Genomic DNA, 22487 nt, shown 5'->3' with positions numbered 1-22487 from the left:
CCTTCCCCCCAGCGAGGTGACATTCCACATTCCTAGAGCCAGCCTAAGCATTCGGAGATCGGGCCGCCGAGGTCTCCACCTCCATCCGCTGCCAAATCCTCTTGGCACCGGTCCCTCGTGGTTCCCCTGTGGGTGGTGGGCCCACTGGAGGATGGCCTTGCGTCTCTTGTTCAGGCTTGGCCTGGCTGGGTCCTCATGGGACCCGGCCGGTCCAAGCCCGGTCTATAGTCCTTGGTATGGTTTGCAGCTAATAATAAATTTAAAATTGAGTTTTTCAAAAAATTTTTATAAAAATTAAATAAGACCATGAAAAATATTTTAATACAAAAATGGTATATTATGGCCATGTCTACGGCCTACACAATGTTGGAACAATCTGCTGATTTGCCATTTGACCAGCAGACATTTACTGATAATCTATAAGGAGGGTAGGCCACAAAATGTCATTGCCCAAGAAGCCGGCATTTCCAAGAATTTAATGGAAAATTATATTGATGTAATAGGCTTGGTAAAAAGGGTGCACAAGCAATAGCCATAACCACAGCCTTAGGAGGATAGTGAAGCATTTAGGAGATTGTGGACAATTCACAAGACGAGCAATGTAGCTGGAGTCAGTGCTACAAGAGCCACCACACACTGGACATGGGCTACATTCTTTGACCCTCACTTATCAAAAACAAGTGTAGACATTTGATTTATGAAACTGTGTGTATACCTACGTACCAACAAACAAGTGCTGATAAATTTGGTGGGCGGAAACAAACTCAAATTAAGCCCAACTCTATGCAGAAATGCTGATGACACAGTTTTAGGACATTTCTCTAACTGATACCCATTCTCTACTTTGGAAATTTGATGCAGCATTCAAGGGCCCATATCTGAGTATGTGCTTCTAAGATCTCCCGAAAGGTTTGACTGTCCACAAACCCAGCTTAGGCAGTACTGGCTTTGGAGCACAATGTATTTTTTCTTAAATGTAGTTTTAGATTTTAGGAGCATTGCTCCATAACAACATGCCTTTGAAGCTTGACTCAATTCAATTCAATTTATTCACGTAGCACCAATTCACTAGAAATGTCATCTCAAGGCACTTTACAAAGTCAATTCAATCAAATCATACAGATTTCAAGTCAGATTCATATATTCCAATTATTCCTAACAAACATTGCAGTCAAATTCAGTTTACTATTCAGATTGGTTAAAAGTTTTTTCTATCTAAGGAAACCCAGCAGATTGCATCGAGTCAGTGACTTGCAGCATTCACTCCTCCTGGTTGAGCATGTAGCGACAGTTGACAGTCACTTGCATTGATTTTGCAGCAATCCCTCATACTGAGCATGCATGTAGCGACAGTGGAGAGGTAAACTCCCTTTTGACAGGAAACACCACAATGTGAGTGTCCATTTGCCACAACCAACTGGCGGTTCGAGAGAACAGAGCACATTTGCAAAAGCACTGATCTAGGAGTACTTTCTATGGGAAAAGAAAAGTAAAACATTAATGGTTGTAGCTTCTTTAGTTGCTTCATTTAGGAGAGAAAGACAGCAAAGCCTATAAACTCTGAGCCAGTTTTAAGTCTAGAGTATGAAAGAGAGCACAAACAGTCACAGTGGAAGTTCAGCCAGTAGCTATGTCTAGGAGAGACAGAGTTAAAGGATGAAAGACAGGGCCAAGTGTGTTATCTGTGGAAGGAGGACATTAAGTTGTTGGCAGCAGCAGGTCAGCTTCGCCCTCCAGGAAGGTGCCACAGCTAAACACAGAGCCATGCAAGATGTAGCTGAAAGAACAGAGGGAGAACATAAAGTTAAAAACTGAAATAACAGCAAATATTGCAAAATTGGAGAATGGAGCAGAGAGTGAAAGTGGTCATTATGTCTTCCAGCCTAAGCCTATAGCATCATAACTAGAGATAGCTCAGGATAATCTAAGCCACTCTAAGCTTCATCAGAAAAGAAAGTTTTAATCCTGACCTTAAAAGTAGACAGGGTGTCTGCCTCACGGACTAAAACTGGGAGCTGGTTCCACAGGAGAGGAGCTCGATAACTAAAGAATCTGCCTCTCATTCTACTTCTAGAGACTCTAGGAACCACCAGTAAACCTGCAGTCTGAGATGAAGTTCTCTGTTAGGAACATATGGACCAATCAGATCTCTGATGTATGATGGAGCTAGATCATTAAGGGCTTTATATGTGAGGAGGAGAATTTTTAATTCTATTCTGGATTTAACAGGGAGCCAATGAAGGGAAGCTAAAATAGGAGAAATATGATCTCTCTTTTTAATTTTCATCAGAACTCTTGCTACAGCATTTTGGATGAGCTGAAGACTTTTAACTGCATTTTGTGGACATCCTGATAGTAAAGAATTACAATAGTCTAGCCCTGAAGTAACACATGCATGGACTAGTTTTTCAGCATCACTCCTGGATAGGATATTTCTAATTTTGGCAATGATCCGGAGGTGAAAGAAGGAAATCCTAGAAACCTGTTTAATATTGGATTTAAATAATATGTCCTAATCAAAAATCACCAAGGTTTTTTAATTTATTACCAGATGTTAATTTAATGCCTTCTACATTAATTGATTGACTAAGCAGTTTCTTTCTTCGGAGACTCCGGTCCAAAGACGACAACTTCTCTTCTCTTCTGAATTTAGAAGCAGAAAATGTAAAATCATCCAAGTGTTTATGTCTTCAAGACATGTCTGAACTTCAGAGAACAAAACCCAACTCAGGAGTATGTGATCACTCAAAAACTGGTCATGATCCTGTGGTATGACTATGTTCTATGTAAATAATCAGTAATTAATCACACACATAGTCAAAAATTACAACAGCCATTCTACTGACAAATCCTTAACTAAGTTAAGGATTTGTCAGTTAAGTTTTCTAAAAACATTTCCTATTTTTGGAGGAGTTAGAGTTGGAATCTCTGACCCAAGAGCATGTTTTCCCCTCCGCTCGGTTTCATTATGGCAGCGGCTAATGGAGGACCCAGACCACGAGAAAGCTAAAGGCCTTGAAACTCGCGGGCACGTAAGGCTTCTACTTTGAAGAATCCTTGGACCACGTGATTGTATGCAGCAAAGTTAAGTAATGATTTTTGCTGTTCCGTGTATCCAGCATTCATTCATAAACAGGGTGTAATAAGACAAGCGTGGCTTGAGTTTTCTTCAGAGGCCTCAAGAAGCAGCCCTAACCCAAGCGGATTTTCCCCCAAGGCCTATAGAACAAAGCATCAGGACCGCTGTATCGCATGCCTAGGTAGCGAGAGCTACCCCCACTGAAGTCGCCGCAACATGCCTTTGGATGTACAGTTTGATTTTACAGGGATGATAACAAGATATAAACATCTTTTCTTAGCTTCAACTGCTAACTGCTAAGGTGACTTATAACGTGACTTATAACCGCCAACTTATGAGTCTATTGAGACTCATTTATCCCAAAATCTTTGGTTGTTATTCAAAATAATATTTTCTTAAATATTATTTTATTATTTCCTTAATATTTTCTTAAATATTATTGTACTAAATTAAGGCAGCTAATTAAACACCATTGAGAATTAGTCATCCAGAAGGTTTTATGCGGCAAATCATTCTTTAAAATATTATTTTATTAAAATAATGTTTTAACTGATCTGGCATTGTGAAGGGTTGTTTGAAGGTATACCAATTATTGCCTAAATTAGTCCTAAGACTAACTTAACTTCATTTCCAGATTCCTTAAGATAATCCTTGGTTCTCAAACATAAATAAAAGTTGAATGGTAATGTTGCATCACTTTTTAACCATCTTTGATTCACAGACTGTATATTAAGTTTATTGGTATTTCTTATTCTTTCATTCTGCTTGGTAGTTTAGTTGGATTGTTCTAGCATAGTAAAGACTTTGTTGATTGAAATACGTTTGACTTTGAGTTGAATTATTTTTGTTAATAAATTCTTGTGTTTTAAGAAATTGTGTGAATTTGTTCCTTGTGTGTGCAGTTTTGCTGTTCAGTAATGCCAGAGCTTGGCTCATCCCTTTCACCAGTGTCCTAATACCACCACCTTATTGGGCTGGTATTCACTGGACAACACAGACCAAATTATTATGTAATAGAATATTAATATTAAATAATATATTAAAAATAATAATCACAACACTGGTAATGAAAACGTCAAGATGTTAAATTCTATATTGAGACTAGATGCATGCATTGCTCAGGTGTGATTTTGACCCATTCATCCACACAAATTATCATCACGTCAGATCAAATACATACTTGTCAGGTTATTTATTGGGCCATTCTAGCAGCTTACCTTTCTTTCTCTGAAAACAATTAAGAGTTTCTTTGGATGTGCGTTTACTGCAGTCTTCAAGAGCTACTACTAACTTTTAGATGCTTTCCTTCCCCAACACACCAGAATCAAATGGCCGAATCCCTCATCAGCATGTCATCCAGCCCTGCAGAGGCTGGAAAATGAGCCATTTATTTTTATCAGTTGAGTTGGAGAAGGGATGCATCTAAAAGTTGCAGGACAGTACCTCTCCAGGACTCCAGGTTTGACAACCTTGTATTACACTCTTGTTTGAAAAACCACTTGTTTCATCTTTAGATTCGTATTAAGAATGTTGCGGTAAATTTCTCCATTCATCCCTTCTACTATGAAGTTTGCCAGTACCATGTGCTGTAAGACCATGATGTTGCCACCTGCCAACTTCACTTTGAGCATGGTGTTTTTGGGGTGATGTACAGAGACATTCTTTCTTCAAATATGGGTTCTGCAGTAACATAAAAAGGAGTTCAGTTTTGGCCTCATCTGAACATCTATATTTTCCTAGTAGTTAACCTTCTTGTGGCATTGTAACTGCCCACAAGAAGGTTAACTACTAGCTACAGCTTCATCCACACTTATATAGATTGGCTTAAAACCGTATACCATCTAAAATTTGGAGTGAGTGAAACGTATTATAACACTTCCAAATTGATAAATTATGAAAATGACCCTACATACGTTTGTATTGCCATATGCACTTATAATACATGAAGATATCAGTACACCACTCCTGAACAAGATACAGCATCAGAAGTGTCATAGAGTGGGGAGAACAAGTATTTGAATCACTGCCACGTTGCAGGTTTTCCCACTAGCAAAGCCTGTAGAAGTCCTATTTTTATCATAGGTGCTCTTCAACTGTAAGTGACGGAATTACTTACAGTTGATGGAAACAAAAATCCAGAAAATTACATTGTGTGAATTTTAAGTAATTAATTAGCATGACATCAGTATTTGATCACCTAACAACCAGTAAGAATCTCGGCTCTCACAGTGCTGTTAGTTCTTCTTGCCCTCCTGTTCTCCACTCATTACCTGTATTAAGTGCAACTGTTTGAACTCGTTATCTGTATAAAAGTCACCTGTCCACACACTCAGTCAAACAAACTCCAACCTCTCCACATTGGCCAACAACAGAGAGTTGTGTAAGGACATCAGTGATAAAATAGTAGACCAGCACAAGGTTGGGACTGGCTACAGGAAATAGCCAAGCAGCTCGGTGAGAAGGCAACAACTGTTGGAGCAATTATAAGAAAATGGAAGACGGTCAAGATGATGGTCAATCTCCCTCGGTCTGGGGCTCCATGCAAGATCTCACCTCGTGGGGCATCAATGATCATGAGGAAGGTGAGGGATCAGCCCGGAGCTACACGGCAGGACCTAGTCAATGATCTGAAGAGAGCTGGGACCACAGTCTCAACGAAGACCATTAGTAACACACTACGCCACCATGGATTAAAATCCTGTAGAGCACACACAAGGTCCCCCTGCTCAAGCCAGCGCATGTCCAGGCCTGTCTGAAGTTTGCCAATGACCATCTGGATAATCCAGAGGAGGAATGGGTAAATGTCATGTCGTCTGATGAGACAAAAATGGAGCTTTTTGGTCCAAACCCCACTCACCATGTTTGGAGGAAGGATCATACAACTCCAAGAACATCATCCCTACTGTAAGGCAAGGAGTTGGAAACATCATTCTTTGGAGATGCTTTTCTGCAAAGGGAACAGGAAACTGCATCGTATTGAGGGGAGGATGGATGGGACCATGTATCTTAGCCAACAACCTCCTTCCCTCAGTGAGGGCATTGAAGATGGCTCGTGGCTGTGTCTTCCAGTATGACAATGACTCGAACCACACAGCCAGGGCAGCTAAGGAGTGGCTCCGTAAGAAGCATCTTAAGGTCCTGGAGTGTCCTAGCCAGACTCCAGACCTGAACCCAATCGAAAATCTTTGGAGGGAGCTGAAAGTCCGCATTGCCCAGCGACAGCCCCGAAACCTGAAGGATCTGGAGAAGATCTGTTTGGAGGAGTGGTCCAGAATCCCTGCTGCAGTGTGTGCAAACCTCATCAAGAACTACAGGAAACATCTGATATCTGTAATTGCAAACAAAGGTTTCTGTACCAAATATTAAGTTTTGTTTTTCTGATGTATCAAATAATTGTGTCATGCAATAAAACGCTAATTAATTACTTAAAAATCACACAATGTGATTTTCTGGAATTTTGTTTTAGATTCTGTCACTCACAGTTGAAGAGTAGCTATGATAAAAATTAAAGACTTGTACATGCTTTGCAAGTAGACAAACCAGCAAAACTGGCAGCGTTTTAAGTACTTGTTCTCCCCACTGTATCTGATTTACACAGAAAAAGGTCTGAACTGTTGCTTTAGGTCCAGTGTAAAAGTAAAGTCAGCTATGATTTGGTGTGCCAGGTCATCAGCTGGTGTTTTGTCAAATCCAAAGGGTGGGTAGAGGATCATGGTACTTTAATCCCGATGGTATCACTGTGCTTGATTGACTTAAATCCCACTGAGGATCTAAGGACTATTGTCAGGAGGAATACAAAAGAGAGCAGAGCCAACAATGCTGATGACCTCATACTGATGTACAGCTACACTTGAATCAAGTGATCACCTCCTCTGCTGCCTGTAAGTTGTCTTCTTCCAACATCTCGACAATCCCAGCAGGCATCACATGAGACCCACAGACATTCCCCTCATCTTCCTGGAAACAGAAAGGCAAGAGCTTCTAAAAAAAATACACTGCTGAAGCTCAAAATCAGAAGTTAAAACTATGATGCCATATAAATATTCCTTCCACATAGCCATTTATTACAAACTAATCCCTCAAATGTAGGCACACAATGCTGAATGAAGTAACTTTAAATGACCCAACTTTACACAAGTATTTAAACATTGCAATCTTCTGCTGGAGATGCCTGAAATAACACTGAAGTGGATAACGTGGGACTGCAGTCTTTTCTGTGATGACTGAAGGGGAAAGTAACCAAGAAAAACACAACAGTAGCAATGATGAAAAAGGCAAAACAGTTGCAGTTCGAAACCACTGAAGAACAACAGCTTTTAACAGAGAAAAAACATATTGGATCGTTTATGCTTTGGCTACTGCCTTATTTGAAGAGATCATCGTGTGTGTGCTGCAGTTTTTAACACTGAAGTTGCTGCACAAGTTGCTGCCTTTAGTGGCATTATTCCAAATATGACAATAAAAGATTCATATATAAGCAAAAGGTGCTACAAAATCTTTACAAGTTTTTCTGAAGGGTCCTGCTGGAAACCTTTCCTTCCCACTTGTTTGTATCCTACTGCAGTAGTTGAACAATTTCAGAGCTCTTCTTCCTGCAGTAAGGAAGAAATAAAGCTTGCTGCTGTTTTTGATACCTAAAAGGTAAATTAGAAAATGTTTTCCCTACTGAAATCTTATATTTGATAAAATAAACTCCTTGCCCCACAAGCTTGGGACGAGCTCTGATCCTAATGCATTTAGTTCTTCTATAATACAGTCGCCTATAATTACAGGACTCCTCCTTTCCACCCTCTGCTGCCAAAAGCCCAAAGAGTATAATGTTCCGTTAGAAATAAGTAAAGACAAAGAGTACTCTTGAAATAGAAATATCCTTAATTGTACTACAGTAGGGAAATTTATGTGCATCAGCAGCAAGGTGAAAGCAAAAGTCCATATTCACACAAAGGTAAAATATAAGAAGAGAATGTACAGTACAGGCAAATTTACAACATAGGAAAAATATTGTACAAATAGAACACTCAGTATAAGTGAAATGTGCCTAGGGTGACTTGAAAATGTGAATGTGTAATTGTGCATTAAAACTACAGACAATTGTCAAGAAATAGAAAAACTGTGCAGATAAATGGAGGTAAATGGACACTCCTGTCTATATATGGTCCTACAGTTGACAGTGCATGTCAGCGTGCAAAAACCAAGCACAAAGTCAAAGGAATTGTCTATAGACCTCCGACCCAGGATTGTATTGAGGCAAAAATGTGGGGAGAACACAGACAAATTACTGCTGCTTTAAAGGCCACCATTGAGCACAGTGAACTCCATCTGGACTTTTCTTAGGGCTGGTCGGCCATCTACACTGAGCGATTGGAGGATACGAAGAACCCTATGTTCACTCTGTCTGAGCTCCAGCTTTCCCCTGTGGAGGGAGGAGAACCTCCCAGAAGGACTACAACAACTGCAGCAATCCACCAATCAGTCCTGAATGGTAGAAGGGCCAAACCCCATCCTCTCCTCAATAAAAAGGCACATGGCAGCCTGTCTGGATTTTGCCAAAAAGCATCTGAAGGACTCTCAGACCATGACAAACAAAATGTTCTGGTCCGGTGAGACAAAGATCAACTCTTTGGTGTGAATGCCAAGCATCACGTTTGGAGGAATTCAGACAACCCTCATCACCAGGACCGACATCATCCCGGCTATGGGGATTTTTTTTCAGCAGCAGGAACTGGCAGACTAGTCAGGATAGAGGGAAAATAAATGCTGCAATGTACAGAGACATCTTGAAAGAAAACCTGCTCTAGAGCATCCTTGACCTAGGACAGGGGTGAAAGTTGTGTTTTTAGCAGGACAGCTACACACAGCACTCTGCTAAGATCTTAAATGAGTGGCTTCAGAACCACTCTGGGAATGACCTGGAGTCCAGACTTAAATCCGGTTGAAAATATCTGGAGAGATCTGAAAATGTCTGTGCACAGACGTCTCCTATCAAACCTGGAGGATACGGTGGAGTCTTTGTTAACAGAAATCCTGTTCACACTGTGTATATACAGGTCCTTCTCAAAAAATTTACATATTGTGATAAAGTTCATTATTTTCCATAATGTCATGATGAAAATTTAACATTCATATATTTTAGATTCATTGCACACTAACTGAAATATTTCAGGTCTTTCATTGTCTTAATACGGATGATTTTGGCATACAGCTCATGAAAACCCAAAATTCCTATCTCACAAAATTAGCATATCATTAAAAGGCTCTCTAAACGAGCTATGAACCTCATCATCTGAATCAACGAGTTAACTCTAAACACCTGCAAAAGATTCCTGAGGCCTTTAAAACTCCCAGCCTGGTTCATCACTCCAAACCCCAATCATGGGTAAGACTGCCGACCTGACTGCTGTCCAGAAGGCCACTATTGACACCCTCAAGCAAGAGGGTAAGACACAGAAAGAAATTTCTGAACGAATAGGCTGTTCCCACAGTGCTGTATCAAGGCACCTCAGTGGGAAGTCTGTGGGAAGGAAAAAGTGTGGCAGAAAACGCTGCACAATGAGAAGAGGTGACCGGACCCTGAGGAAGATTGTGGAGAAGGGCCGATTCCAGACCTTGGGGGACCTGCGGAACCAGTGGACTGAGTCTGGAGTAGAAACATCCAGAGCCACCGTGCACAGGCGTGTGCAGGAAATGGGCTACAGGTGCCACATTCCCCAGTCCTGGGCTACAGAGAAGCAGCACTGGACTGTTGCTCAGTGGTCCAAAGTACTTTTTTCGGATGAAAGCAAATTCTGCATGTCATTTGGAAATTAAGGTGCCAGAGTCTGGAGGAAGACTGGGGAGAAGGAAATGCCAAAATGCCAGAAGTCCAGTGTCAAGTACCCACAGTCAGTGATGGTCTGGGGTGCCGTGTCAGCTGCTGGTGTTGGTCCACTGTGTTTTATCAAGGGCAGGGTCAATGCAGCTAGCTATCATGAGATTTTGGAGCACTTCATGCTTCTATCTGCTGAAAAGCTTTATGGAGATGAAGATTTCATTTTTCAGCACGACCTGGCACCTGCTCACAGTGCCAAAACCACTGGTAAATGGTTTACTGACCATGGTATCACTGTGTTCAATTGGCCTGCCAACTCTCCTGACCTGAACCCCATAGAGAATCTGTGGAATATTGTGAAGAGAACGTTGAGAGACTCAAGACCCAACACTCTGGATGAGCTAAAGGCCGCTATCGAAGCATCCTGGGCCTCCATAAGACCTCAGCAGTGCCACAGGCTGATTGCCTCCATGCCACGCCGCATTGAAGCAGTCATTTCTGCAAAAGGATTCCCGACCAAGTATTGAGTGCATAACTGTACATGATTATTTGAAGGTTAACGTTTTTTTGTATTAAAAACACTTTTCTTTTATTGGTCGGATGAAATATGCTAATTTTGTGAGATAGGAATTTTGGGTTTTCATGAGCTGTATGCCAAAATCATCCATATTAAGACAATAAAAGACCTGAAATATTTCAGTTAGTGTGCAATGAATCTAAAATATATGAATGTTAAATTTTCATCATGACATTATGGAAAATAATGAACTTTATCACAATATGCTAATATTTTGAGAAGGACCTGTATATATTGTAAAATAACTGGATACCATAATGCTGTATGAGTCTAATTTCATGAATCTTCTGACCAGGACATTCCCGCTCATATGAAGGTGTTTTATTTAGCAAATGTAAACCCAGTAATAACACTGTTCATTGAGCCACCAAGCAACATCATACTGAGACTTACCTTGTTTTGTTTACACTGCTTATGGAGTCCATAACGTCTGATGATAAAACAAAGAAATACAAGTAGTCAAGTGTACAATCTGAAATCGTGTAATGCTTCAAAAAAAAAAAGAAAAACTCAGAATGACAACAGTTACAAATCCAACACTTCAGCTCCCCATTAAATCTGAAGACAGGGCAAATAGATCATGTCTCTGACCAAAAAACTCCACCACAAAGCAAAGTACCTGTTATAAGAGATGTGCAGAAAAGAACGCTCACACATTTCCAGTACTCACAGAATAGCTTGAATGTATTCTATGTGCAGATATGGATACATGAAAGAGGAATTTGATCATCAAAAAAGGGAGATGGTGGTTGTGAGATGGTTCAAAACGGCACAGCAATGCACTTTAAAAAAATCTCAGAAGACATATGATATACTAAATTAGATCATGGTCACATGGATTGGTGTATGATTCTCCAGAAAGTTTTCAGTTCTAGCACAAGAGCTACTACTACATTAAATTAAGAAATTGTGTTTGACATAAAGAAAATGTAAAACAGATGGCCTGCTTTGGCAGCTACAGGCAACACAAGCTACTATATGCAAAAAAGACAGTAGACGTACTTCACTGTGCAAGTGGGTCAGTTATCACGTAAAGGTATAACCAATGGATTAAAAAGTTACAATTCCAAAATGGCAGAACTCCACTTTCTATAACACAGGTGTCAAACTCCAGTACTCGAGGGCCAGTGTCCTGCAACCTTTAGATGTGCCTCTGCTTCAACACACCTGAATTTAATAATTAGGTCATTAGCAGGATTCTGGAGAACTTGACAGCATACTCAGGAGGTAATTTGGCCATTGATTCAGGTGTGTTGGACCAGGGACACATATAAAAGTTTGAGGACACCAGCCCTTGAGGACTGGAGTTTGACATCCCTGTTCTATAACATTAATTTTCTTAAAAAAACGTTAATAGTCATTGCATGGAAACTAAAAGGACGGACCATAGTCGGGGGTACACCATCCATCACTCTTGTTAAGGTAATGCTGTGTTCAAAGTTGCCCTGTGATATACTGGGAAGTTGCCTGACCCGTGACTCTGAATTGATGAGCAGGTATAGAAAAAAAAGGATCGATAGCTTTTTAAATAGCAGAACAACACACAGGAACAATATTATGTACAATATGTTCACTTGAACATATTGTACATAATATTGTTCACTTGACCCCTCCTTGAACCGTCACCTTAACGTGGTGGAGGGGTTTGAGTGCTCAAATGATCCTAGAGGCTATGTTGTCTGGGGCCTAAATGCCCCTGGTAGGGTCTTCCATGGCAAACAGGTTCTAGGTGATGGGTCAGACAAAGAATGGTTCAAGAACCCCTCATGAAGAACACAATATCGAGGCACGTGACGTCGCCCGGTACGGCGGAGCCGGGGTCCCACCCGGGAGCCAGGCCTGGGGTCGGGACTCGTCGGAGAGCGCCTGGTGGCCGGGTTGCTCCTCGCGGGACCCGGCCGGGCCAAGCCCGAACGAGAGACGCGAGGCCATCCCCCAGTGGGCCCACCACCTGCAGGGGGAACCGTGAGGGACCGGTGCAAAGAGGATTGGGTGGCGGACGAAGGTGGAGACCTCAACGGCCCGAACCCTGGATGCTTAGGCTGGCTCTAGGGACGTGGAATGTCACCTCGCTGGGGGGGAAGGAGTCTGAGCTTGTGCGGGAGGTCGAGAGATATCGACTAGAAATAGTCGGGCTCGCCTCCACGCACAGCGTGGGCTCTGGAACCCATCTCCTTGAGAGGGGTTGGACTCTCTTCTACTCTGGAGTGGCCCACGGGGAGAGGCGGCGGGCTGGTGTGGGTTTGCTTGTTGCCCCCCAGCTCAGCCGTCTCGTGTTGGGGTTTACCCCAGTGGATGAGAGGGTTGTATCCCTGCGCCTTCGGGTTGGGGAGAAGTCTCTGACTATCATTTCAGCCTACGGGCCGAGTGGTAGTGCAGAGTACCCTGCCTTCTTGGCGTCCCTGTCGGGGGTGCTGGATAGTGCCCCTCCCGGGGACTCCATTATTCTGCTGGGGGACTTCAACGCCCACGTGGGGAACGACAGTGACACCTGGAGAGGCGTGATCGGGAGGAATGGCCTCCCCGATCTGAATCCGAGTGGTGTTTTGTTATTGGACTTCTGTGCTAGTCACGGATTGTCCATAACGAACACCATGTTCAAACATAAGGGTGTCCATCAGTGCACTTGGCACCAGGACACCCTAGGCAGGAGGTCGATGATCGACTTTGTTGTCGTATCATCAGACCTTCGGCCGCATGTTTTGGACACTCGGGTGAAGAGAGGGGCTGAGCTGTCCACTGATCATCACCTGGTGGTGAGTTGGATCCGCTGGAGGAGGAGAAAGCCGGACAGACTCGGCAGGCCCAAGCGCATAGTGAGGGTCTGCTGGGAACACCTGGCGGAGCCCTCGGCCAGGGATGTATTCAACTCCCACCTCCGGGAGAGCTTCGACCAGATCCCGGGGGATGTTGGAGACATAGAGTCCGAGTGGACCATGTTCTCTGCATCTATTGTCGATGCTGCTGCCCATAGCTGTGGCCGTAAGGTCTGCGGTGCCTGTCGTGGCGGCAATCCCAGAACCCGGTGGTGGACACCGGCAGTAAGGGATGCTGTTAAGCTGAAGAAGGAGTCCTATCGGCTGTGGTTGGCTTGTGGGACTCCTGAGGCGGCTGACGGGTACCGTGAGGCCAAGCGTGCTGCGGCCCGGGCTGTGGCAGAGGCAAAAACTCGGGCCTGGGAAGAGTTCGGTGAGGCCATGGAGAAGGACTACCGGTTGGCCTCGAAGCGATTCTGGCAAACCGTCCGGCGCCTCAGGAGGGGGAAGCAGTGCTTCGCCAACACTGTTTATAGTGGGGGCGGGAGACTGCTGACCTCGACTGAGGACATTATCGGGCGGTGGAAGGAGTACTTCGAGGATCTCCTCAATCCTGCCATCACGCATTCCGTGGTGGAAACAGAGGCTGGGGACTCGGGGTTGGACTCTTTCACCACCCAGGATGAAGTCACCGAGGTGGTTAAAAAGTTCCGCGGTGGCAAGGCTTCGGGGGTGGATGAGATCCGCCCTGAGTACCTCAAGTCTCTGGATGTTGTAGGGCTGTCATGGTTGACACGCCTCTTCAACATTGCGTGGCGGTCGGGGACAGTGCCTCTGGACTGGCAGACGGGGGTGGTGGTCCCCCTTTATAAGAAGGGGGACCGGAGGGTGTGTTCCAACTACAGGGGGATCACACTCCTCAGCCTCCCTGGTAAGGCCTACGCCAGGGTATTGGAGAGGAGAGTCCGACCGATAGTCGAACCTCGGCTTCAGGAGGAACAGTGTGGTTTTCGTCCCAGCCGTGGAACACTGGACCAGCTCTATACCCTCTACAGGGTGCTCGAGGGTTCATGGGAGTTTGCCCAACCGGTTCACATGTGTTTTGTGGACCTGGAGAAGGCATTCGACTGTGTCCCTTGTGATGCCCTGTGGGGGGTGCTCCAGGAGTATGGAATTGGGGGCCCTTTATTAGGGGCCATCCGGTCCCTGTACGAGCGGAGCAGGAGTTTGGTCCGCATTGCCGGCACTAAGTCGGACCTGTTCCCAGTGCATGTTGGACTCCGGCAGGGCTGCCCTTTGTCGCCGGTCCTGTTCATAACTTTTATGGACAGGATTTCTAGACGCAGCCAAGGGCCGGAGGGGGTCTGGTTTGGGGACCAGTGGATTTCGTCTCTTCTTTTTGCGGATGACGTGGTCCTGCTGGCCCCCTCTAGCCAAGACCTACAGCATGCGCTGTGGCGGTTCGCAGTCGAGTGTGAAGCGGCTGGGATGAGGATCAGCTCCTCCAAGTCCGAGGCCATGGTACTCGACCGGAAAAGGGTGGCTTGTCCTCTTCAGGTTGGAGGGGAGTTCCTGCCTCAAGTAGAGGAGTTTAAGTATCTCGGGGTCTTGTTCACGAGTGAGGGAAGAATGGAGCGGGAGATCGACAGACGGATCGGTGCAGCTGCCACAGTAATGGGGGCGCTGTGCCGGTCCATTGTGGTGAAGAGAGAGCTGAGCCGAAAAGCAAAGCTCTCAATTTACTGGTCGGTCTACGTTCCTACCCTCACCTATGGCCATGAACTTTGGGTCATGACCGAAAGAACGAGATCACGGATACAAGCGGCTGAAATGAGCTTCCTCCGTAGGGTGGCCGGGCACTCCCTTAGAGATAGGGTGAGGAGCTCGGCCATCCGGGAGGGGCTCGGAGTAGAGCCGCTGCTCCTCCACATTGAGAGGAGCCAGTTGAGGTGGCTCGGGCATCTATACCGGATGCCTCCTGGACGCCTTCCTCGGGAGGTGTTCCAGGCACGTCCCACCGGGAGGAGGCCCAGGGGACGGCCCAGGACACGCCGGAGGGACTATGTCTCTCGGCTGGCCTGGGAACGCCTTGGGCTCCCCCTGGAGGAGCTGGAGGAGGTGTCTGGAGAGAGGGACGTCTGGGCGTCTCTGCTGAGTCTGCTGCCCCCGCGACCCGGTCCTGGATAAGCGGAAGACGACGAACGAACGAACGAACGAATGTTCACTTGAAATGTAATCCTAAATTTTGCAGATTTCTATTCAAAGTTTATCTGTTAAACTATGTGAAAATAAAAAAAATAATTTGGGATTGCTGCAAAGTCAACGCCACTGACTGTCCACTGTCTCTACATGCTCATCCGGGAGGAGGGAATGCTGCAAGTCACTGACTGGATGCAATCTGTTGGGTTTCCTTAGATAGAAAAACTTTTTATCCAATTTGAATAAAAAGCTAACTCCGACTGCACTGTTCAATTGTTAGGATTAATTGGAATGTATGTACCTGACTGTTGTGAAGTGCCTCAAGACAACATGTGTTGTGAATTGGCGCTATATAAATAAAACTGAATTGAACTGAATTGAATTGAACCTTTTGGGAAAATAAAATCTTGGTATTTTTCCTTGAAGTAATCACATGGTATATAGTTCCATGTCAATGCAACAGTTTATTATCTGTGCTTATCGTTTACAAAGGATCTTTATGAAGGAAAAGAAAGCATAAAATTTCAATTTGTTCATTTAGTTTCATATTGTGTTTTTTTATTGACAAAATGTGTCACAGTGAAATCTGTATGTCCATTTGTTTCAATTCCCCTGGATTACAATGTGGTATAAAATCACAGATATCTAAAGCCCTATTTACTCCAGTAGAACTTTAATCTGTGGGCACTGATACAGTAGCATCTCCATTAGTTCTAACCTTAAACCGCCCCCCGAATAATTTTGAAAAATGCCAACAAAGTGGGCAGTGCCAAGCAACACTGAGGGGCGTGGCCAAGTGTGAGGATGAGCAGAGGGGGTTAAGCGGGGGTGTTGTCAGGAAGACACGAGAAAGTGGCAGCTAGCTTAATTTGACATACTGAAACATTGAGAGTGAGCTGAGCGATGCTGGTAGTTATGCCATTAATAGATCTTTTCAGGTGGAGGACTTCGCCCCTATCGTCACCAGAAATTGAGGAATCTTTGTGGAGCCCAGGGGGCCTGAGCCTCATCTATTTGAGCCAGTGGCTCAAGGCGCTGACGCAGCGATGCCCAAAGCCAGCGCTGCCAAAGCAGCTGACGACAGAATCGGTTCATTTTCTGAGTGGTGATGTTAGCGTTGTTAACATGGGCTAATGTTCAAACACGTAACATACCTTCAGGTTTATATTTACATGTACATTTATAATATCTCCATTAATGTATATGATATAAAGCATAAAACGCCATGATCAATGGTCACACTTCCTTTTTTTTTTTTTTCCCCTATATGGTCACAATTCCAATTCCTGATTCGCTACGGGGTGGTCTGAGTGAGATGGCTTTATACCCAAATGCGGGGCTGTGACGTAGACATGTACCAAGCTGTACAGTTTGATCCAATAGGAAAAAAGGGGAATTTAGGGTTAAGTTGCACATTAACCTAAAGCTGCATATCTTTGTATGCGATTAAATTGCAACAGTGTGACAGTAGTATGAATTTAACAGTTCTGTGACTATCTCTGAACAGCTGAGAGCTATAGCTGAAACTAAATGATAACACATAAAATGTACTTGACCTGCAAAAAAGGGCTGGGTGTTTTGTCTGTGATGGGATGTTATGATTCATCTGTGCGTTAAAACAGCTTTACAAACACATGGTCCAGATTCAAGTACCGGAAGGGAAATATTACCTGCCATATTCCAGCAGAGTGGAGTGGACCCTGGACTCCTCATCCAGAAGGAGTCCTGCATCCCTCTGCCTTCTGTACTTTCTCTCAGGTTTGTACACCTCCTGGGAAAAAAAGAAACCGAGGTCATTTACATGCCATCAGTGTGTTAACTCATAAACATTTAGCTATATAATCTGCTGGTGGTTTGAAACTTTAATAGACACCAAATAGTTCATTTAGTGTCAATATTGCAGAAGCTCACCAATACATCCAGAACAGCCTTCACAGCCTCGTCTTTCCTCTGGAGAAGTTCATTATCCTAGATCAGAGTTTTACAACACATAAGGACAAGTCTTACACATCTTAGAAATAACAAACTCAAGCACTATTTACACTATAGGGATATTTGGGTTTCAGTGAAATTAATGGAAACTATAAGTTTAGGCTACAGTAATATTATATAGAATATAATATCCATATTATGAAAGTAGAGCATTTAAGTAGAAGCATGCGATGGAATCTTCCTTATTTCAGACAATTTATTGAAACAAAAGCCATCAACACTGGTGGGTATACCACAACAAAAAATGTAAATGTCTCCAATGTGTCCCCTTGAGCATCAAATGCAGCTTGACGACATCTCATGATGTTCACAGTTCTGTATTGACTATACCCACCTGCCCACACTCAACAAGTAGTGGGGCCTCGTTCGACCAGGACACAGAATTTTAAGGCAATCAAAAGAACACTTTCATGGGTGGAGCTCACATTTTTTGAGACCTGCAATGAAGCTGTTTTGTAAGTGAGGAACGTGAAGAGAACTTGGCTCATCATGAAATCTTCTATTTTTGTGCACATGTGTGCAGTGGAGGCAAAGACCAGCTTTGTGAGAACCTATACTGATAATTTAGACCTATGTTTCTTCCTTTGCTTCAAACTTCGACTTCCCTTCATTTTTAAGGATAACTAACTAAAGGTTTCATATCCAAACCTTAAAACTATCATGTTACAATATTTATACAATTTTCTTTTGTTATTGTTTAAAAACAGAAGACTGAACAAAGATGTGCAGAGAAGCTGCAGCTTCAAATTTCTCTCCCTGATCATCCTGCAATTAAGTAAATGAAGGACCAGAGATGCATTTCTGTAACCTGATAGAAGAGATGTCAACTAATGTGCTTAAACAGAATCAAGATTATATTAAAGAGCAACACTTTGGTGGGTTGACTCACCAAAATCATATATAGATGACCTGGCATTTCACTTTATTAGAATTGCGCAATGAATGAGTGCTGAAAAAGTGACCTGAAAGTGTGTATTTAAGCAATTCTAAATGTCGTTTGAGCATAATAAAATTCTCCCAATTCTGAAATAGTTTATTAGTCAGAGCATGATAATATGCTTTAATATCAATTCAATATATATATATATATATATATATATATATATATAAAATAGCCCTTTTCTGCAGTTAAGTTAGAGTTGTGAACATAGTTCAAAAATATTTAAGAGTGAAGTGAAGAACTATGAACATGAAACAGTTTGTTTTAACCTGAATGGAGTTTAGAACCTAGATCTACAAGTTATTGTTAAGGATGAACTGGCTTTTTGAATTTGTGTGACTTTTGTGTATTTTGTTTTATCAATATAATGCACTGTTTAAAGAGTGCAGTGTTAACTTTTAACTTATCACAAAAAATGTGGTTTGGAACGTTTGGTCAGCTCTTTTAAATCACCAATAGTAAATGGAAAAATAAAAGACTGAAATCATATATCGCTTCTCCAGTCATTTAGACCACTCAAAGCTTTACACTAGAGCCGTACACTCACCAGCCACTTTATTAGGTACACCTTGATAGTACCGGGTTGGACACCCCTTTGCCTTCAGAACTGCCAATCCTTCATGGCATAGATTCAACAAGGTACTGGAAACATTCCTCAGAGTTTGGTCCATATTGACATGATAGTATCATACTGCAGATTTGTCGGCTGCACATCCACGATGCAAATCACCCGTTCCACCACATCCCAAAGGTGCTCTATTGGATTGAGATCTGGTGACTGTGGAGGCCATTTGAGTACAGTGAACTCATTGTCATGTTCAAGAAACCAGTCTGAGATGATTCGTGCTTTATGACATGGCGCGTTATCCTGCTGGAAGTAACCATCAGGATCATCATCAATACTCAGGTAGGCTGTGGCGTTGACATGATGCTCAATTGGTACTAAGGGTCCCAAAGTGTGCCAAGAAAATATCCCCCACACCATTACACCACCACCACCCGCCTGAACTGTTGATACAAGGCAGGATGGATCCATGCTTTCATGTTGGTGAGACCAAATTCTGACCCTACCATCTGAATGTCGCAACAAAAATCGAGACTCATCAGACCAGGCAACGTTTTTCCAATCTTTTATTTTGGTGAGCCTGTGCGAATTGTAGCCTCAGTTTCCTGTTCTTAGCTGACAGGAGTGGGACCCGGTGTGGTCTTCTGCTGCTGTAGCCCATCCACCTCAAAGTTCAACGTGTTGTGCGTTCACAGATGCTCTTCTGCATTTTTTGGTTGTAACAAGTGGTTATTTCAGTTACTGTTGCCTTTCTATCAGCTCAAACCAGTCTGGCCATTCTCCTCTGACCTCGGGCATCAACAAGGCATTTGCGGCCACAGAACTGCCACTCACTGGATATTTTCTCTTTTTCAGGCCATTCTCTGTAACCCTAGAGATGGTGGTGCGTGAAAATCCCAGTAGATCAGCAGTTTCTGAAATACTCAGACCAGCCTGTCTGGCACCAACAACCATGCCACGTTCAAAGTCACTTAAATCACCTTTCTTCCCCATTCTGATGCTCGGTTTGAACTGCAGATCATCTTGACCATGTCTACATGCCTAAATGCATTGAGTTGCTGCCATGTGATTGGCTGATTAGAAATTTGCGTTAAGCAGTTGGACAGGTGTACCTAATAAAGTGGCCGGTGAGTGTATTTACCCAGTTGCACTCACAAGCACACACACATTCATGCACAGATCAGTAGGCATCTTGGGGTTTAGTGTCTTGTCCAGGAACACATTGATTGTCACAGAAGAAAACTGGAATCTAACCTACAACTTTTCTGATTGCAAGGTGACTGCTCTTCTCACTGAGCCACAGTAGCCACCAATGGGCTTGTAATTAGACTGAGTCATGTCTTCAAGAATGCTTGCACATCTGTTTCAGGTTGTGTATATTCAATAGGCTTGTGCTGACACTGACTCTGATGAAAGACACAGTGGCTGTTGAAACATTAGTTTCTCTTAATGATAAGGAATAAAAGCTGAAATCTGATTAGTAAGCCCCAGCCCCTGTTTGCATCTTCCAGGTCTGATGGCATTCAGCTGTGAGGCTCCTGGTTTAGCAAGTGGTCACTGTAAGATGCGTAGCAAACCCTGATTACACATTTTAAGACATCTTTCCAAATTAAATTCAAATAAACGTTTTTTAAATGCCAAAGAAAATGTAATTTATCATAAAAAACAAACCATGAAATCAAATTTACAACTAAAGCAATGAATATGCTTTAGTTGTAGTTGTAAAATGTTGTAAAGTGTTTGTTCCAAACACTTTCTCCAAAACTACACCTTTTCCAACACTTAAAAACATAAATTATTTCCAGCACCTGTATGCACCTTAATCAGAGCTCATATCTCTTATCTGAAAAACTTGTAATATTATGTACTGCTTATAACAATACAGTCTCAGTGACCAAATGCCATAACTCTGACATTTTTGCCAAGTCACAAATGTTTTCTGTTTCAAGGTTTGAATGGACTTTCAATTTGTCTTGTATTTACTATAACCACAAGATTTGTGTCAATACAGCATTAGACAACTTTGGGTATAATTTAGTGATGCACTGCTCCAACAAATGAGGGCACTTCCATACCGTACTGCAGGCACTTATTCATAAATGTTTAAGTCTGTGTTATGGGGCTTGTTAGGAGGACAAGTTTAAGCAATATGGTCTGGAAAGTCGCATGTTGCAACAATTTCTGGCAGAGAAATGTTACCTCAGGGAAAGTGTGGCTCTTCTGGAACTGAGAAATGGAATAGGCTCTCACATAATCTCCCAGCTCTTCTCTTGTTTCTATGGCTCGTTTCACCAACCACTGAAACAACAACACATGGCTCATGAAATACAAAACAAACTGGATGAAACAGATGGATGTATACATTCTAGAAAAGCTGTCTCATCTTACCCCACCCCCTGCAAGTTCCTGACATTAGCAGAAGGCTTAACTAATGTTTATATATCATCACATTGTAAGATCTCCAGTGTTGTACTACTTAGAGCAGAATGGATATAAGGGATAATATTCTGCATACCAATCATGTTCATGTAACCTCCTCTTGACTCTCACCAGTCACAGCAGATATCTGATCATACGGAGCCTTGTTCTGCTTTAGGTTTCTGCCTGCTAGAAGGTAGTTGTTGGTTTCTACTGTCACCACATGCTTGCTAAATAGGTGGGATTGCTGCAAAGTCAACAACTCTATGGAATCGGCAGAATTCTGCTAATCAGCCATTCTTTTAAGTCAGGTGTGTGGACCACCGCAGAAACACTGTCTAATTTTACCCTCAATTGCGAGACTGGGGAAGTCTGCATCAGTCTGCACAAAAATCTGTTAGTGTCAATTTTTAGATCAGTTACCAGACCTTTTATCTGATTTAGTGTTAAATACAGACAAGGTTATTATAGTGGGGGATTTTAACATTCATGTTGACACTGAAAGTGATAGCTTAAATATAGCCTTTAATGCTATCTTAGACTCAATTGGGTTTGCTCAAAACATTAACAAACCTACCCACCTTTGTCTTAATTCTCTGGACCTTGTGCTGACATATGGCATTGAGTGTAAAGACATAACAATTTCACATAACCCTGTCTTGTCTGACCATTTCTTAATAACCTTTGAGTTTAATTTAACCGAGTACTCCACACCTGAAAGAAAATTTCATTATAGTAGATCATTATCAGACAATGCTGTAACAACCTTTAAAGAACTTGTTCCACTTCTGATTTCTTCATTATCTATTCTGTTTCTTTCCCTTCACAAATTGATTCTCTTGTTCATAGTGTTACTTCATCATTGCGTGATGCATTAGACAATGCAGCCCCCTTGAAAAAGAAGATAATTATTCATAGGAGGCTAGCTCCTTGGTTTAATTCAGAGCTGCATACTTTAAAGTTTGTTAGAAAATTGGAGAGAAAATGGCGCTCTACACACCTAGAGGATTCCTACTTAATCTAGAAAAATAGCCTACTGTTGTATAAAAAGACAGCCTAGAACAGCTTATTTCTCATCATTAATAGAAGAGAACAAGAATAATCCTAGGTTTCTCTTTAGTACAGTTGCTAAACTTACACAGAGTCAGAGCTC

The 22487-nt window shown here is 42.8% G+C and overlaps 1 protein-coding gene across 4 annotated transcripts in view; it reads right to left on the bottom strand.

Annotated features, from left to right (window-relative positions):
- ccdc93 (coiled-coil domain containing 93) overlaps window positions 1-22487 on the bottom strand; it is a 64244-nt gene that overhangs the window by 15114 nt on the left and 26643 nt on the right. For 3 of the 4 annotated variants that reach the window (XR_007039012.1, XM_047370680.1, XM_047370681.1), the window contains exons 5-9: window positions 21116-21214; window positions 17331-17387; window positions 17090-17190; window positions 10858-10894; window positions 6947-7036 (exon numbers count right to left, since the gene is read on the bottom strand). Coding sequence is in view for 3 of the 4 variants with exons in the window: in XM_047370680.1 (XP_047226636.1) it covers window positions 6947-7036; window positions 10858-10894; window positions 17090-17190; window positions 17331-17387; window positions 21116-21214 (384 nt within the window). In the remaining variant the exon portion in view is untranslated. The remainder of the gene's footprint in view (window positions 1-6946; window positions 7037-10857; window positions 10895-17089; window positions 17191-17330; window positions 17388-21115; window positions 21215-22487) is intronic. The other variant, XM_047370682.1, reaches the window with a different exon arrangement.

This window comes from Girardinichthys multiradiatus, chromosome 7, assembly GCF_021462225.1.
Source record: "Girardinichthys multiradiatus isolate DD_20200921_A chromosome 7, DD_fGirMul_XY1, whole genome shotgun sequence".
NCBI classification, from domain to species: Eukaryota; Metazoa; Chordata; class Actinopteri; order Cyprinodontiformes; family Goodeidae; genus Girardinichthys; species Girardinichthys multiradiatus.
Note: the sequence above shows the minus strand (reverse complement) of the source record. Positions and strands in the feature narration are given on the sequence as shown.